At 53.6% G+C, this 18,058-nt stretch overlaps 1 protein-coding gene across 1 annotated transcript in view; it reads right to left on the bottom strand.

Annotated features, from left to right (window-relative positions):
• DFNB31 (deafness, autosomal recessive 31) overlaps positions 1-18,058 on the bottom strand; it is a 90,084-nt gene that overhangs the window by 15,258 nt on the left and 56,768 nt on the right. The window contains 4 exon segments of the mRNA XM_009888092.1: positions 1-63; positions 1,399-1,435; positions 1,835-2,037; positions 12,800-12,925. Of these exon segments, the coding sequence (XP_009886394.1) occupies positions 1-63; positions 1,399-1,435; positions 1,835-2,037; positions 12,800-12,925 (429 nt within the window).

Raw genomic sequence — 18,058 nt, 5'->3', positions numbered from 1 at the left:
CGTCTGGTTCACCATGCTGCTCAGCGTTACCTGCGAGCCGGCCAGGCCCCGGTAAAACACAGGCTGCAGAAGAAGAGAGGAGATTGGCTTTGCTCTGGGATGCTGAGGAATGGGCTGCTGAAAGGAGGGCAGCTCGCTCCCTGCTGAGACAGCACAGGCAGGATCACAAACTGTCCCCCAGCCCCGGGCTCTGCCCACCAGCCCAAGCTGATGGCGTTTCAGACCGCTGCTCTCACCCAACTACCGGTGGCAAAGCTGGAAAGCGGGACTGGAAGGGCGATGCTGAGAATGACTGGAGGCAGTTACCCCCAAGGATTCACCGGCACGGCCGCTCACTTAGCGTCACTACTTGTCTGGGTGACTCCAGAGCCAGGAGATTACGCAGCACCAGTTGAACACACAAAACAGCGTCCCGGCTCTGCTCAGCAAGCGCGGGCGCTGCCCCTTGGCCAGCTACCGATTTACTGTCAGCCCGTGCTGCCTCCTGGCAGAGCTGGGGGAACCGGGGCCACGAGAGGCAAGCTTCCCATCTCGTGTAAAAGGCACTTTTGCCCTCGTTGCAAACTCGAAGCGGATCCTGGGGAAGAAAGAGCCGCTGGCAAGCAAAGGAGTCCCAGGGAGAGACACGTCTGGCTGCAGATGGAAGGTTTTTTTTCCTTTGAGAGGGATTTCTAAGAGGAGGTCCTTGCTGTTCCCCTCCCAGGCAGTGTTGGCACAGTCAGCGTAAGGATATGGAGCCAGCCAAGACCCTGACTATCCTGGAGACACGGAGAGGAGTTGAGGCTGGGGAGCGTGTTTTGCCAGCGAACAGCACAAAGCCGTTATCAGTGAGAGGCACCTGTGACACCTCCCGGCGGCTTCATTTCCATTTAAAAGAAACGCACTTTCCAAGAGGTGTTAGGAGAAGACACGCTGGCACAGAGCTACAGTCACAGCGCTGGGTAAGTCCCTGCCACCGGCTGCTGCGCTGAGAGGGCTGGCTCAGCTCCGCTTTGGGACAGGAAAGGTCCCAGGAGCTGTCAAGGCCCCGAGACAGCCACCGCGTGGAAGGCATCACGGGTCACCTCCGCAGGGTGGAAGGCATCCCCCTCAGTCCTTGCCCGCATGTCATCATTGCTCCTTGCCCATTAATGTGACCATTGCCAGGCTGCGGAGGTACCAGATGTGCTGCAGAACTGACCCACAGGAGAGGGGGCACCCAGTATGTCACTGCTTGTAGAAACGCAGTGACAACATGAGGTGGGGAGGAGAAAGGCTACAGCCCATTAAAACCCACCGGTCCTCATAAAACCAGCATCCCTTTTATAATCAGGAGCGCAAAGCCCTCCTCCCATGGAAAATAAGAGCCAATAGTGGTGATTTTTCCCCAAGGCGTGAGGAAGGCCTGGTATCTCTTACCCTGGCTGTCGCCTCCGCAGCATGGTTGCCCACTGCCCTGCAAGGAGGGAGAAGATCAGTTAGCACCGAGCGCCACGTGCCCATCGTTCATCACCCGAGGTCTGGCACAAGACCCGTTACGTACTCTCCTCTCTGTGCCTGTAAACTAAAAGCTCCTGCCCTGAGAGAAGAGGGAAGGGGCAGCAGCACATTGTCCACACCTGATCCACCTCGCAGGCCAGAGATGCTGTCTTCTAAGCACCAGACATGGGGGCCACATACCCAAGTACCGGGTGTGCTCCCACCGACGGGTTACGCACATCGCAGTGCCTCAGGCTGCCACCATTTCACGTGCTGGGGCTCCACACCCCCCCGGCCCTGGGTGACCGCGTGTGCCATACAGGAGCTCTGAGTTGACCTACACAACAAGCTTGCACGAGGTATACCAAGCACATACCCTGCTGAGTTGACGAGGGTCTCTCCGATCTGAGAGCTCGCGATCCACCTGGTCTCGTCCACGGTGGTGCGGGCGTGGGGCAGCCTCCCGATGTCCTTCACCGTCATGATGAGGTGGCGGGAAGACTTGAGCAGCTTCACCGCCTCGTCGTGGGGGATGCTGAGGAAGCTCCTGCCGTTCACCTCCAGGATCTGGTCTCCTACCTGCAGGGTCAAGATGGGGTGAGCCTGGCAGACCATAGGGGTTTTCCTGTTAGGAATATGCCACCTTCTCCCACCAGGAAAAGACCTACTCAGTCTACCCACCAAACCAGGACCACAGCGACTGGAGGCATCAAGAAAGACGAGCGAGAGGGGGCCAAACGCTGGTGGCTGGAGACCAAGCACTCACGCTGACGGCCAATAAAGGATCAGGCCGCAAAGCCTGGAGGAGCCTGTTTGGGATCCCAAGTCAGGCCAATCTGCCCAGTCCCCTCCATTAAGGAGATGTGCAGACCAACTTGGTTAGAAACGACCCCCAGAGAGTATCACGACTTCCAGCCCTAATCCCTCCTGCTGATCTGGGAGGCCAGGAACCATCGGTGGAAGCCTCAAACCTCTGGATCTCTGTGAGCAGCAGGGAGGGTTCAACTTGAGTGTCTCACCACAGTCTCCAACTCTGTGTAAACCGTGGGATCTGGGACAGCTGGATTTCATCTCTCCTCTCCTCCCATTTCCTACCCAGCTGCTCTTGAGAGCTTTCATTTTATGGCTTCCCTGACAGCCTGGTCACGTTCAAGACACAGCACTCATCCGGCATTTCCCCCTTCGTTCCAGGTCCTCTTTCTCTTTGCTTCCAGGGCATTCCGTGCCACTCCTCCTCGCTCCCGTATCACAATTCACCCTGTCGCTGATAAGCCGCCTCTTTGAAACTGCTCTTTCATATCTTTGCTTAACCATAGGCTTCTGTTCAGCTCTGTCAAAACACAGTCTTAATTTCTTCATGCTGCAACGCAGGCAGAATGAGACACTCCTTTAAATAACTCGGCTCCATCTTGGTGGAAGAAGAGGAGAAAAGAGGGAGGGGGGACAATTTCTAAGTCTAAGATCGTCACTCTGAGAGTCAATATGAGCCTTTCAGTTCAGTCCATCTCAGCCTGTCACAGGGTTAAGGAAGCCTCAGAGGACTGGGATTAATTCTCCAGACTCTTACCCCGGTGAGAAGCCATGATTAACCACTGCCAAGGCTATGTGGTGGGCTGCGACTCTGCTGTCACCCAAGTTTCCCCCAGTGCTACCCAGAACTTTGCTGGGCTGAAAGTGGACACTGGGAGCACCACCAGCAAAGCTCAGCTCAGCAGAAAGCACGAGAGATCCATCCACTGCTCCAGCGGGGAAGGGAAACCAGTTGCTGGTCCGAGGAGGCAGCAGATGATCCAGAAACTGCAGTACGGCTCCTGCCCTTGGACACGGCCTCTGTTTTATGTTACAGCCGTGCCGAAGATCGCAAGATCACAGGGCCAGAGCTGGCATCAGCTACTTTCCAGGCACAGCACTGCCAGCTGAGGCGGGAGGAGGCCAGGGGCTGCGGCAGGAGGACCGACACACATACGGGCAACTCGCACGCTTGCGCGCACACTCCCACTCGATTTCTGCCAACCCCGTGCTGCTCCGCCTGCGGCATCCAGATGGTTGATCCAACAACCATCCAGTCTTCAAGGCTACCAGGGCCCCCATCGAGGCATCCACTGCTCTCAGTTCATCTTCCTGGGACAATGTTTCCCATCCACTAGTGCACCCCGTGATGGGTTGGTGGGAGCCGAGGGCAGAGTGGCCATGCCACGGTGTCAGGTACAGCGCTGGTGAAACCTGACCAGGGCTTCTCCAGGCATCCCCACGAGGACGTCCTCAGCAGAGAGAGAGCACAAGAACGAGGAAGAGAAGACAGAGAGAAATCCTGCTGCTTGGGTCAGAAGAGACCTCTGCTCACAACCCTTGGCAGTCTTGAGGTCTGTGGTGTGATGGACACCGTTCACACCACCCGAGACGTGATCTTTATGAGCAATCAAGTAGAGAGGAGGAGAAGAGCGAGCTGGTGGAGAGTCCCTGGGTGGCAGAAGCGAACAGAACTGAGCAGAGCTCTGTCAGAGGTGACAGGGGCTGCAGGACCCTGGCTCTGTGCTCATCTCGAGAGCCACCGACCCACCTCAGGCTGCCTGAAACCAATGCAAATCCCAGTCCCGAGAGTGCTGCTGGGGTGAGGGTGTTTTGTGAGCAGGATCTGACCCTGCCAAGCAGCCACACTGAGGGACAGTTACCCAGCGGCTGGAGGCTGTCCCAGCTGCAGTGTAATCAGCCAAGGGTGCAGGGTGCAACTGGGAACATGAACCAGAGCCTCAACGGGACCATGACCGACCATTTCAGACAGAGGGTTTTAGCCTGGGCGCTACCATCAAAGCAGAGGCCACGGTCCCCTCTTGTACTCTGCAGGGCTGTGGTCTCAGCATCCCATTTCTGCCGGGTTTTCTATATTCCCGTGGCACCAGGGCACCTCCCGCCCAAACCACTGTACAGCAAAGTTGGCTCGATTGTAAAGAAGAACACTATTACCTTGAACGACGCTCCTCCCAGTAGCCCTCAAGGGGAGGCTGCAGCAGTTTAATTGTTATTACATTTATTTTTTCTTTTAAAGGGATCTTAAATGAAATTCCAGGTGCCTTTTACGGGGGCCCTGGCTCTGCTCACCCAAGCGCAAAACCGAGCCAGGATGCAGGAGCCTGGAGAAACTCTTGGGCTCGTGATCCACATGGAGAGGCTGCAGAGCACTGGGGACTCCCCTTCATGCAGGTGAAGACTGTCAAAGCGTTAACTGATCACGGCAAGGCTGTTCCCAAGAGGGAGGGTCTGGCTCTCCCCCTGCAGCCCAGCGCTCACAAGCATCCCTCCCTTCGCTTCTCCCCCAGTACCGATCCGGCTCAGCGAATGGATCTGACAAACTCACAGAAATCCCCCAAACCCACTGCACGGCACTGGTGCAAATAGGTATTGCTCAGGCTATTTAAAGGATCACAGAGGCAGAGTTTCCACGTGCCAAGGAGGCACGGCAGCTTTCCTCCCTGGCCGCTGCAGGGCCACGGAGGGTCGTATATGGAAACCTTTGTGCTCCTCTGGTCTTGCAAAAATGCATGCAGAGGGAGAGATGGCACAGGATCTCCCTGAGAAGCAATAAAGAGATGCAAAGGAAAGGGAGAACCTGAGGGTCACCGAACATCCAAAAGGTGGGGAAGAGAATCCTAAGATGCCTGCAGCAGCAGGGTGAGAGAGCGCCCAGGAGGGAGTACAGATCTACCAGTAACACTCAATTTGGGTTAGTTCAGACTAGAGGTGTCAGAAGGGGCTGGTAAAGGTGCTTTGAAGAACCAGGCAGGACTTCGCAACTGGCTGAGATGTGACTGATGCCTCTTGAATGCCAGAGGACACAGACAAAAGGCTATAACCAATAGCTCACAGACCGTTTTGCTCATGGTGGGTGCAGCTGTGATTTGTGAACGATCAGGGAAGCCTGCAACAAACACACGTGATGGGAAACCGTGGTAAGAGACATATCAAGAATAGCTCAAACTTGTGTAATGGCAATATCCCAGTGAATGCATGGCCTTGCTGTGAGTGCATTCCCTGGGTACATCTCTGCCTGCCCAGCAAGGAGACGTAGAGAAAAAAGTTCTAGAGAAGGGAAACAGAAATGATTAGTGGCAGATGAAGGTGCCTGTGAAAGGAGAGATCGAAAAGATTAGGCCTGTTAAATTTAGAGAGGATATAAGATGTAGGGAGCTTGATGGAGCTATACAAAACAATGCTGGCAGTAATGAGAAGCCAGAGAAGGGCTCCTGTTTGCCCTTCCCTCTGATGAAAGGACAGAGGACGCTCAGCGAGGCTGGAAGGACACTCCGAGTGGCATCAATAGGAGAAAAGGACCTGGAGAAAAAGCACCAGACGCAGCTCGGAGGCAGCAGAGCTCGATTCCACATCCAGCCCTGTCCAGTGGCCTCGAGCAGATTTGCCTCATTTTTTGGGGGGCAGTTTCTTCCTCTGTGACAAACAGCAGGGCTGGTGGACAGCGAGGGCTGTGGCAGCACAGGACAGCCCAGTCTCCCCCAACACCACAGTCAGGGCCCCTGAGTTTGGTCCTCACATGGGTCAGCCAATGTCCTCCGCTTTCTGTCTTCATAACCGCTGTTAACAGGGCAGTGGCAGAGCTGATGAGGCAAAAGAGATGGTGAAGGCAATAGAGAAACCCAAAGCCCTACGGCCAGCCAAGGAGTGAGCCGATTCCTTCAAGCTGGGCTGACGAAAGCCCGCAGCTCGAAGGGAAGAGGGAGCACGAGACAGACAGATCGCAACAGCCGCTGCGGGGCCCCGGGGTTGGCCCAGGCCGGGTCCTGCTGCACCATCTCCTGCTTTGGCTCCAGTAAGATGCTCAGAGCAGCAGGTCCTGCCAACAGAGCTGCCCATTCTCGGCTGCCCTTCCCCTCCCTTGGCTTTCCCCGCGGGAGGACGAGCGACAGCACCGGGCAGGGGTCGGACTCGGCGGGTGATGAGCAGGGGACGGTGGCCCTTGGCACCGGTGGCTGGAGGGGAGAGAGCAGAGAGCAGAGCTGTGGCAGGGTGGGACGCTCACACCTAGTCAAGCAGACTGTGGAGAACAGCTCGGTTGCCAAAATCTTGTGCCAGGGATGTGAAACTTGCCTGGTTTGAAAGCTAGGAGAGCCTGGAGCCAACCTCAGCCCTGTGAAGCAGCTGCAGCGAGAGAGCCAGAGGCCACCGGCTCCATCTCAGCTGACCCCCAGAGACCAAGAACCAGGGAGGGAAGGAGCCCAGGGGAAGGCAAACGGCACAAACAACCACGATCCCAACCATCAGACTCCACAAATACCTCAGGTTCCCCTCGAGCTCTGTCAGCTTTGAACCAACAATTGAAAAAATCGCTGAGCGCCAACATAACAGGGAGGGGAAATTACGCAAGTGCCTGAACTGCCAGGAGAAACGCACGTCCCGGGGTAATGAGCATCATCTCTCAGGTCTTTCTAATTCACTGGGCAACGCACTGGAGTGGATTTTGCTGCTAAAATAAGGAGCGCTGAGCTCACTGCAGCACCGAAACAAGGAGAATCCAAATTCGATTAGATAGTTTTATTGCAATTATGAATCTTTAATAGTTTTCCCTATCAGGGATTAAACTTTCATGATTTTTTTTTTGTTGTTGTTCAAGACAGTTATACAGATTTAATAACCTTTCTTTAGTTTCTCCTTTCAAGGGCGGACCAAAAGGAACCCGGCAGGCCCCCACCGTACCAGGGAGACCAGAGGGGCCCTGGACAAACTACTTCATCTGTCCATGTCTGTCCTTCATCGCTGCCTCAACATTTATTCAAAGTCCTTCACGGGTGTCTGGTCTCTTGTGTTCCATTAGTATAGTGCCCAGTACAAGTCCACCTCTACCCGCTGCTGCCAGAATATTAACGCTGGGTGAGAACAACCAGCCACAAAATACTTGGATAAGTTTGATCACCTCGTGCAGAGGGGGGGGAAAAAAGACCTTGCAAAAATAATTGCCGGTGAAGGGCAGATAAGGGAATCGTTGGACAGCCCAAACGCCTAGAAATCAGCCTATCTTGATGATAGACTCCTATTAGAGCTAGAAAGGATTTTTTTGCTAATTAACATAGATAATAATTATATTTTTTTCCCCTGAAGTCAAGGACAACTGGGAAGGTAACAAAAGACTGCAGAGATGCAAAAGAACCACCTATTAAAACAAACGTTGGCCCTGGCAAATTATTTGCTGCATGCACAGCTCCAAACCAGCACAGAATAAAAGAAGTAATAATAAGACACAAAACAGTATAATAAAACACCGAAAAAAATTATTGCCCTGGGTATTTCAGGAACAGGTTTTCAGTTGTGCTCAGCTAATGGTGGGTGGACACAACAGGATCCGCTCAGTGCCTGACCACTTCTGAAAATGGGATTATTCTCATTTCCGAGGGAAAAACCTACCCTGAAGTGCAGGGGCTGAACATGGCATGCAAAAGGCGACAGACCGCAGCCAAGAAGCGGAGTTCAGAAATAACACACCTTGACGGGGGGCTCAGCGCCCTCTCTTTCTGGAGACAGAGAGGATAACATGGCAAAGGGAGGTGCAGTCAAGAGAAACTCAAAGGGCTTAAGACAAGGCTTCTAAGCACCTAAAGTCTCTTAAAAATAATCAGAATCAGCTCTGGGTGAAATTCAGTCACACAGACAGAAAAATAGGTGAGAGATTTTAAACATGAGCTAATGTTAAATGACACCAAATTGAGCTGGGAATAACAGGGCTAATAGGATGCCAAATGGTTTGGCACTAGCACTAGTCTTATTTAATGCCGCTAATGTGCTAGGAGAGGTTAAATTACACTCGTGGATACCACTAAAGTAGAAGGAGTCTCTCTCTAGCACAAATAATTACCAAAAGCAGACCTTAGGAAATTAAAAACACCGGCAGGAAAAAGTATGAATCGATTTGGAAATGGTCAAATTGAGACTCAAAGCAAAACAAGGAGATACTCAGCTTCCCCGGGAGGGAAACAGGTCGGGGCAGATGGTCCGCGTCCAACGAGGCCGACACAGCCCGTTGGAAGGATGAGAGACAGATTTGGGAGCAAGGCGAGGGAACGGCGGGTGCCAAGTGCTGTCTGAAAACACGTTCTTTTCCCCAAACACCTTGCAGTACCAACACGAGGAACAAACACAGAGCGGAAACGAAAGCATCCAAGGAGAGAAGGTTGTCTCTTGGGGCAGGCAGTGGTTCCGGCACTGCTGCGGGGAGGTTTCTGGTAGCCTCCAAGAAGAGGAGTAATTTAAGCACCATCTGTCCCCATAAAGGTGACACGGTTGGGAAGACCACTCCACACCACCTCCAGCGGAAAGGTTACACCTTCTGTACCACAACCATGCACCTCCTCATTGAATTTCTCACTACACAGCTTATTCCCCAGACTCCGAGGCAGCCGTGAGGGTCTTTCTTTTAATATCTTCTCTTTTTCAGTATCTTTGTCTACGTGCTGACTTCAAAATACAAGGCAGTTTTCAAGTGGCAGCCCCATGCCTGCCACTGATGAGGTAAAATCCTTCACTTCTTCCTATTTACAGTCTTTTTTTCTCTCCTTCTCCTGTATATGGATATACACAGATTGCGGTAGCCTCTTTTTACCCCAGCCTTTGTGCTGGGAACTCAATATTGAGTTGTTTGTTCAAAGAAAGCTCCCTGAAATCTGCTATTGCTGATATAAAGGTCAAGGAGGGAGAGAAAGAGAGAAAAAAAAAAAAAGGCTTAAAAAAAAATATCCTGACAAAATACAGCACCAGAAAAAAATGAACGAGGAAGAAATTGGGATGAGCAGAGCCATAAACGTCAGCAGAACACGCTCAGCTCCCATACGGCATCACTGCGGACGTCGTGAAGGAGGTAGGAAGGACAGACGCCGAAAGCAAACACGAGTGGCTCCTGTTCCTCCTTCGCAGCCCTCCGCTAACCTCCACTTTTTCAGCCTCAGAACCTACACAGAGGCAGCGTATTTTAAAACGTGCCCAAAGACCACATTGCCAGAAGTTTCACGAATGAATAAACATAAAGAGGGCCAAGGCCAAGCGTATGTCATTCTTGACTGGCTGCAGCGACCCAGCCTGGTTTCTGCTGGCACCACGAAGCCGGAGGGAACAGAGCAGCAGTCCTCAAACGGGCATCAGCAGGGCCAGACCTCCTCTGGGACCCACTTCTCAGAGCCACAGTCTCCATTTCTGTAGCCGGAGAAAGCCAGTTCAGCTTTTGGGCCAGAGAGAAACTTCCTTGGTTTTGACCGGCTTTCGATATCCCGTTGTTCACCCTTTAACCATAACTTAAGGGAAATGTAAAAACACGTTAGTAAAACATTCAAAAATTCTGATTTGGTGCCATAGATGCATGGTTTTCCCTAAAATGAAAAGTCTGGCAGAATCAACTCAAATAATCCTGATAACAAATTGAGTGAAAGCAGCAAAACCCACAGAAGTATCCACTCCTTGGGAAGTCAGCAGAAACCTTCCCACCGACCCAGCAAGGTTGGGTTGAGCCCGCACTGAACAAACCCACGATTTTTCTATTTTAGAGAGCAGCGAATTATCTGGAAATCACATTTATCCATCAGTTCTTCCCTCCTCGTGGTATCACATCCCTTCCACCACCACCTGGAGCAGCGCGGGGATGCAGTCTACACCCGACCGCGTCTTACAGCAGAACATAAAAGGTCTTTCTTTATCTCCGAACCTCCAAGCAGTTCTCAATTTATAGCCTGCAGCATACACAAATCAGGGCGGGAAAGCGTCTGCGCCTATCTGAAATCACATAAAGCCTGACATTCAGAAAAGCATCGGCCTGCTGGCACGCACAAATCAGTTACTAGAAAACAGACCAGCAGATATAAAGGAGGCAGATATAAAGAATCAATAAGCAGAAGCTCCCGCGTACAAAGGATTGCCACGGCGCGGGGACCGTGCTTGGCGGGGATGGAGAGGAGCAGCACACGCCGCTCCATGTGTTTCGACTACAGCCCGCGCGTGATTATTTTCTCGCCTTCCCGGCAGGCATGAAATGAGGAGGTGGAGGGATAAAGCCGTGTGTCGCGGCGCTGCGGCTCCTCCTGCCTGTGCGAGTTTGCGGGGTGGCATCAGCCGTGCCAAGCTCAGCGGCAGGCGCGCTGAACCGAGAAAAGCAGCAATTTTCCCCGCGCAGCGAAGAGAGGGATTTGGAGCAGCATGGAAGCGCTAAACACGGAACAAACAAAAAGAACCTTAGGAAAACAGTGCGACTTCTTTTTCTTTTCCTGCCTTTAATCTTTTTAGGCTTCTGGTGATTATGAGAACTTCAGGGCAGTGATGGTTGCCCTGTACTCGGCACTGGTGAGGCCCCACCTCGAGGGCTGTGTTCAGTTTTGGGCCCCTCACGACAAGAAAGACATTGAGGTACTGGAGTGTGTCCAGAGAAGGGCAACGGAGCTGTGAGGGGTCTGGAGGACACGTCTGATGAGGAACGACTGAGGGAACTGGGATTGCTTAGTCTGGAGAAGAGGAGGCTGAGGGGAGACCTTGTCACTCTCTACAGCTCCCTAAAAGGAGGGGGTAGCGAGAGGGGGTCCCTCTCTTCTCACTAGGAACAGGCGATAGGACAAGAGGAAATGGCCTCTGATGTTTAGATTGGATATTAGGAGAAATTTCTTCACCAAAAGGGTTGTCAAACACTGGAACAGGCTGCCCAGGGCAGTGGTGGAGTCGCCATCCCTGGAGGGATTTAACAGACGGGCAGACGTGGTGCCGAGGGACATGGGTTAGTGGTGGGTTTGGCAGTGTTAGGTTGACGGTTGGACTCGATTGTAAACGTCCCTTCCAACCTAGATGATTCTATCGTTCTATGAGACAGAGTCTGACACTCTAGCACAGGGTCAGCAGGCGCTGGGGACAATCAGGCTTGCTTCAGATGGCGCGTCCCCTGACTCAGCAAAGTCACCTGTGTGATGCCCGGGGTGGCTCGAGCCAGTCCCTCTCCTCCCAGCCCTGTTAGGTAGAAACAGACTGTCCTGTGACTCTTATCATCTCTGTCTTGAAATCCTCACGTCCCACAGTGCTGTCCCTGCTGCCCCTCACCACGACCATGCGCTAATGAACGAACATGTGTTGGCATTAATGGCTGGAGAGCAGCCCTGAGGAGAAGGACCTGGGGGTGCTGATTGATGAGAAGCTCAACATGAGCCGGCAATGCGTGATCACAGCCCAGAAGGCCAACCGCATCCTGGGCTGCATCAGAAGTGTGGCCAGTAGGTCAAAGGAGGCGATTCTGCCCCTCTACTCGGCTCTGGTGAGACCCCACCTGGAGTACTGCCTCCAGCTCTGGAGTCCTCAACATAAGAAGGACACAGATCTGTTGGAGCGGGGCCAGAGGAGGACCACAAAGATGGTCAGAAGGCTGGAGCGCCTCTGCTGTCAGGACAGGCTGAGAGAGTTGGGGGGGTTCAGCCTGGAGAAGAGAAGGTTCTGGGGAGACCTTTTGGAGTACAGCAGGAAGGACGGAGGAGCTCGGAGGTGGTGTGGGTGCATGTGTACATGGTGGGATGAAAGAGATAGAAGATCTCATTTTACAAGAGGTCCGCAGCAAAACTGTGACTCTGGACCAGTCCAGCCCCAGAAGGGCCCAGCCAACCCACAGAGCATCCTTTACGAACCCGTTTGACTATGGAGGCAGCCTGACGTAGCTGGAGGTCACACCAAGTTGGGCTGGTGATAGATCAGCTCTGCTCTAGCCCTGGGGGCGATCCTGTCTCTGCTTGTTAAGACACGATCCTCGCGAGTGCCAAACGCTGCAGGAGGAACGTAGCACGCGCCTGCACCCACTGCAGCGAGCCCGACCTCCTCTCCCCCCGGCAGCTACACGCACTCCCTGCGGGCAGGCTGCGAGCATCTTGTGTAAAACACTAGCTCCAAACATAACGGGTTGGGATACCAGACGCAGGAAGAGGGCACAGGACCAGAAGCTTTAATGGAAAACTCTTCCCTGCCAGCACAGGGAGGCGAGAGTGACTTTCTTCACTTGCCCTCTCAGATACGTACACCAAAAACGTCCCCGAGCTATATCAAGTGGGAGAAATCAGGTAGAAGGCAAATAGAACCTGCTCCAGAAGTTGTAAGGTTGTATTTCTCTCTGCACAACCACCTTGCTCCCTCCAGGCTCGGTATACAACACGTCCAAAGAACCTGCCCTGAAAAGCCGTCCCCAGGAACGCACCACTCACCTCTCCACCGAGCGCCGCGCTTGGCCGGGACAGGGGGTAGGAACGGCAGCAGTTACGTGCTGACACGGCCCCGCAGCCACGGCGTGCGAAGCTCTACCTCCCGCCCCAGCCCACTCTGGGGTCACTCCTACCTTCAAGCCAGTGCTCTCTGCTTCGGAACCTTTATCCACACCGGTGATGTAGATGCCCAGGGAATATTCTGCCCCTCCTCGGATCATGAGGCCCAGGGATTTCCCTTCATTCAAGACCAGATTCACCTGCAGAGGAACAATCACAGAATGGTTTAGGTTGGAAGGGACCTTGAAGATCATCCAGTCCACCTCCTGCCCTGGGCAGGGCCACCTCCCACCAGCCCAGGTTGCTCCAAGCCCCGTCCAACCTGGCCTTGAACACCTCCAGGGATGGGGCAGCCACAGCTTCTCGGGGCAACCTGCCCCAGGAGCTCACCACCCTCACAGGGAAGAAGTTCTTCCTAACATCTAGTCCAAATCTCCCTTCTTCCAGTTTGAAGCCATTCCCCCTCGTCCTATCACTACAAGTCCTTGTAAAAAGTCCCTCTCCAGCTTTCTTGTAGGTGCCCTTCAGATGCTGTAGGTCGCAGTAAGGTCTCCCCTTTTTCGCCTTCTCTTCTCCAGGCTGAACCCCCCCAACTCTCCCAGCCTGTCCTCCCAGCAGAGGGGCTCCAGCCCTCGGATCTGAGGAGGATCAGTCATTTACATGGTGTCTGAGCGCTGTACAAAGCGGGTGATTCTATCAAGAATCTTCCAGTGAAGCGTGGAAAACATGCAACGTCCGTGATTTGGGTTTGTTTCGTCTTTTCCTGTTTTTCAATAATGTAGAGGCTCAAGTAGAGTGAGAGGGCAGATCACAGTGAGAAGGTGTGGAAGTCTAGCTCTTCCAAAGGTCAACTTGGAAGAAGAGAGAGAAAGATGACAGAATGACATCCAGGACCCAAGTGACTAATCCAGAAGGTAAAGCACTGGCACGGAAGGTGGTTAATGCCTCAGGAGGAGCAAGTAACGTTATTTCAGGAGGGGTCTGGGCCCCAGGAAAGGAGACCCAGGCAAGGGCTGAGAGACCCTTCTGCAGGCTGAAGTCCAGCTAAGGTGTCAGCCACACACAGGACTGCCACAGCTCTGCCGGATACTGCCCTTCTCCTGCCTGTTCTACAGAAACCCAGCGTTAGCGACCGAAACCATCAACTAATAAAGCAAGGTACAGGTTTCACTCCAGTTTATGGCAGTTCATGGACCCTCAGGGTCCAAAGCTGCTGTTAAGCTCTTTGGTTGAAGGCCAGGCTGCTCAGGCCCACCGCACCTCCCCAGTCCCACGTGTCACAGGACACGGGGTGACGAAGCAGCACCAAAGGGGCCCTTCTGTCCCTGTTCTGCGATCCTCAGGAACACGGGGAGCGAAGGGAGAGGTGGGACACACGGCCAGCTGGAACGCAGGACAGCTGTGTCCAGCTGTGTCCCTTGGCCAGAGAGGGCGGCTCCGGTGGGACACGGGGGCAGTGGGGAACACGAGATGGACATGCCAGCTCTGGAGGACCGCGAGGGTTCAGCTCCGCGAGGGGCGGCACACGTGGCCTGGGAGGATAACAACCATAAACCGGAGGAAGAGTTGATCTGCGGCAGTTTTCAGGGCTCTGCTGTTACAGGCGCATCTCTGGGACAGACACACCGCCGAGAGAAATCCCCCGCAGCCCCATGGACGGAGCGGTGCCAGTCAGCTCCCCTCTGCCCGTGCCCCTGCCCCATGCAAACCAGTGACTGCACAATTCCCCACAGCCGTCCGGACGGGGAAATGGCCCAGCTCCGTTTCTCTGCCCTTCTTTTATGCAGCCGTGACGGCGAGGGGCCGCTCCGGGCGCTCCCTCTCTCTCCTCGGGAGAGGGTACGGAGAACAAGTGACAGGACCAGAGGCACAGGCTGCGGTGGGGAAAGCCCCCACCAGAGCCGCGGCTGCCCAGGGACCCCCACAGCCCCACCACGGTCCCCGCAGCACTCACCGCTCCGTGCAGGCGGCAGCTTCGCAGGACACCCCCCGGCCAAGGCACAGAAAGCACTTGGGACCCCTCCGCACACCCACGTGCTTGATTATCTCTAATTAATAACGCTAGGAGAGATTTTCCATCCATCCTGCCCACAACAGCCAACACATAACATAACAGATGTTTAACATTTTCCACAAACCTCTGACGGGCTGAAGGACCCCGCAGCACCCGGACAGATGGTTTTCCCCCCCAAAACGCTGGCTGATTTTGCAAGGTACGCCAAAGCTATTAGCCAGCTCCCCATCCGCCTTCTCGATCCTCTCCTGCTCAGGGGGCCCGACAATATATGGAAGTTCAGGTGAGAATTCAGAGCAAACGAGCAAGCCCGTGTTTAGCTCCCTTGAGGACTCTCAATTTAAAACGGCCTTTGTTCACTCGCCGCGTGACATTTTCTAAATGAATAACTCTGGGAGGTTGTTTTTTTGCTTTTGTCCCAAGTTTTAAGTCAATTCTGGAGAAAAGCAGACAGCGGGAATAAAAACAAATGAGAAAAGCCCAAATGTGTTTCACACTGATAGACTGTTTGTGAACGCCTTTTATATTTAAAACTCCTCATTGCAGTCAAATCAAAAGCATGCCCATTTACCTGGATGGAAAAGTCATTTCCAGCTTCAAGTCACTAATTAACCTGCCTTTCTAGAGTACACAGCATCACGCAGGGAATTCAGCCCAGCCTTAGAGAGGCTGCTATTGAAAACCCATTTTCTATCTTGGTGGTGGTGCAGCAGCGAGACAGAAATCAGCAGCGGGACGTAAATCTACAGAAGGGCAATACGCTGCAAAGTTTTGTACTTTAAGTAACGGATGCCACAACAGCTCCTACTTTTCTATACCGGTATCACAGCTGGCTGGCAACAGCATTAACGCCCGTGTTTTATGGATCCACGAGCTGAGGCTGGGGTGACCCCACGGATGTCCCACCAAGGCGCAGGTTCCCACAGCACCGCTGCCCCCCGCTCCCCACGCCAGGGACGGCCGTACTGGGGACAACCCGAACTGCAAGACATTAACCACCTCTATCAGCATCCTCGTCGAGGGCTGGAGAGTCTTTCTTCTGAGGAAAGGCTGAGGGATGTGGGGCTGTTCAGTCTGGAGAAGAGGAGACTGAGGGGGATCTCCTCAACGCTTCTCAATCCCCAAAGGGAGGGTGCCGGGGGGATGGGAACAGTCTGTTTCCAGTGGTGCCCCGTGACAGGACAAGAGGGAACGGGCACAAACGTGACCATGGGCAGTTCCATCTCCACCTGCGGAGGGCCTTCTCTGCTGTGAGGGCGGCAGAGCAGTGGCACAGGCTGCCCAGAGAGGTGGGGGAGTCTCCCCCTCTGGAGCCATCCCAAACCCGCCTGGACGCCGTCCTGTGCCACTGCTGGAGGTGCCCCTGCTCTGGCGGGGGGTGGGATGGGGGAGCTCCAGAGGGCCCTTCCAGCCCCCACCAGTTTGGGGTGCTGTGAAAACTGACATTCCCTGGGCTACTCCCTCCTTGGCTTTAAAGCGCACAAAGTGCTGGGAACAATTCTAAGATTGAAGCATTATAAAGGAACCATAAAGAGACCTTCACGCTTCAGGCTGGAGAGGAGAGCTGGGCATCGCACCCACCCAGCAGAGCGTTTGCCTCTCAAAATCAAGGGCAGTTTAACTTTCTCTTTACATGAAAACATCATTCTGGACACAGAGTAATTACTTCACAGAACATTTCACTGTGTTTTTTTTTAAACCAGAAAAATACTCAACTTTTCCAAAGTCCCTCTGTTTTCTCCCCCTTTGTCTAACGACATCCAAGGTCTCCCTTCTACTCTAACTTCTTCACCACACTGTGGCCATACCTTTCAAAAATTCCCCAGCAAATTCCCTGGGGAAGATACAAGTAGCAGAAACACAGCAAAGTGCATTCAATCACAGATTAGAGTCAAATTAGATCGGTAATGGCAACACTCCCTCTCGACGAGTCCCTGAACAACAAACGTACGCACCAGCACTTCCCCGGAGTGAGCAACACGAGGGGTAGCTCCGTATCAAGACGTTTACATTTCCCTTTAACGCTATCCCGACGGGCTGGTAAGCCGAGAAGCTGCTCTCCCTATCCCGATATCATCAGATGGAGTAAGAGATACTCCCTCTCCCTATAAACCGCTCAAGCTGCTTTGTTTGCACATGTACCAGGCAAAGCTCGCCTTCAAAAAGCAGAAAGCGATGAATACAGCCTCCGGCAATAAAGGTCTGAAAGACCTTCCCGCAAAACCCAAGCTGCGTGAAAAAAAAAACGAAGCACTACTTAAAAATACGTCGCTGCTGGCAATCCCAGAAAGTTGGGTTGCTGAGGGCTTAATTGCATTTCTTAATCAACTAATACCTACGCCTTCCTGAATAAACCCCTGCGGAAATCGCAATAGAAACTCGGGCTGCCGGGAAAAGCGCGGCAGCAGCAGGGGCCAGAGAAATAACCGCTATCGGAGCATTATTGACAAAATGCAGATTTAGGGAATAGCAGAGGAATGGAGCGAGTGCCGGCAGGCAGGGGGCTCGGTTTGCTGAGGCTGGGAAGCGAGGAGGGAGGCAGGCAGGAGGAGCTGGGAGAAAGGGTTCGGGAGCCAAAGCGAGAGATAAGCTCATCACCAGGATGAAGCAAAGGCTGAGTCACTCCACGTTAAGGGCTTAGGGATACGAAGGGAGACTGTTTCGCACACTATTTCCCAAGGGTCTCCCGCCTCCGAGAGGCTGTCTCCGGTGACGGGGCACATCGCAGAGACGGTGTTAGGTGGCTGCTCCAAGCCCAGCGTTGTCCGCACCCGCTGCCATCCCCAGTGAGGGCACCTCTCCCACGCCGTCAGAACCCGCTCCAGGCACGGCTGTGGGGTGGGAGGGAGACTGCGGGACAACAGTGAAGCACAAGCCAAGCTGTGCTGTCCAAGGAGGGAGCTAAACACGTCCACTGGGACCAGGCTGTTATTTCCAGTGGTTCCCACCACTGTGACTTGATGCTGCCATGATGGGAAGTGCTGATTCTGGGCCCCGCTGGGAACAGACACCACCACCCCCCCATCACCTACTGGACCAAACCTTTCTGGTTGGGCTTTTCCACTCAGGTAAGCGGGTTTGTAGATGTATTATTAACAGTTCTTGGAAAGTCTTGTCCCAGAAAAGGGCATTTCGGTTACATTTCCACTTTATGTTTCCAGCCTCCTCAACTCTCCCCCTCTTCTACCACCAGGCTGGAGCTCAGAGCGAGAAGCCGTACCGTACCTCCGGGGTTAACACCGGGGAGAGCTGGGATCGCTCCAAGCTGCTAAATGCACAGCTATCCCAACACACCCCGAAAACTGAGGCAGCATGCAGA

The sequence above is a fragment of the Charadrius vociferus genome, unplaced genomic scaffold (assembly GCF_000708025.1).
Source record: "Charadrius vociferus isolate BGI_N301 unplaced genomic scaffold, ASM70802v2 scaffold56, whole genome shotgun sequence".
Taxonomy (NCBI): domain Eukaryota; kingdom Metazoa; phylum Chordata; class Aves; order Charadriiformes; family Charadriidae; genus Charadrius; species Charadrius vociferus.
Note: the sequence above shows the minus strand (reverse complement) of the source record. Positions and strands in the feature narration are given on the sequence as shown.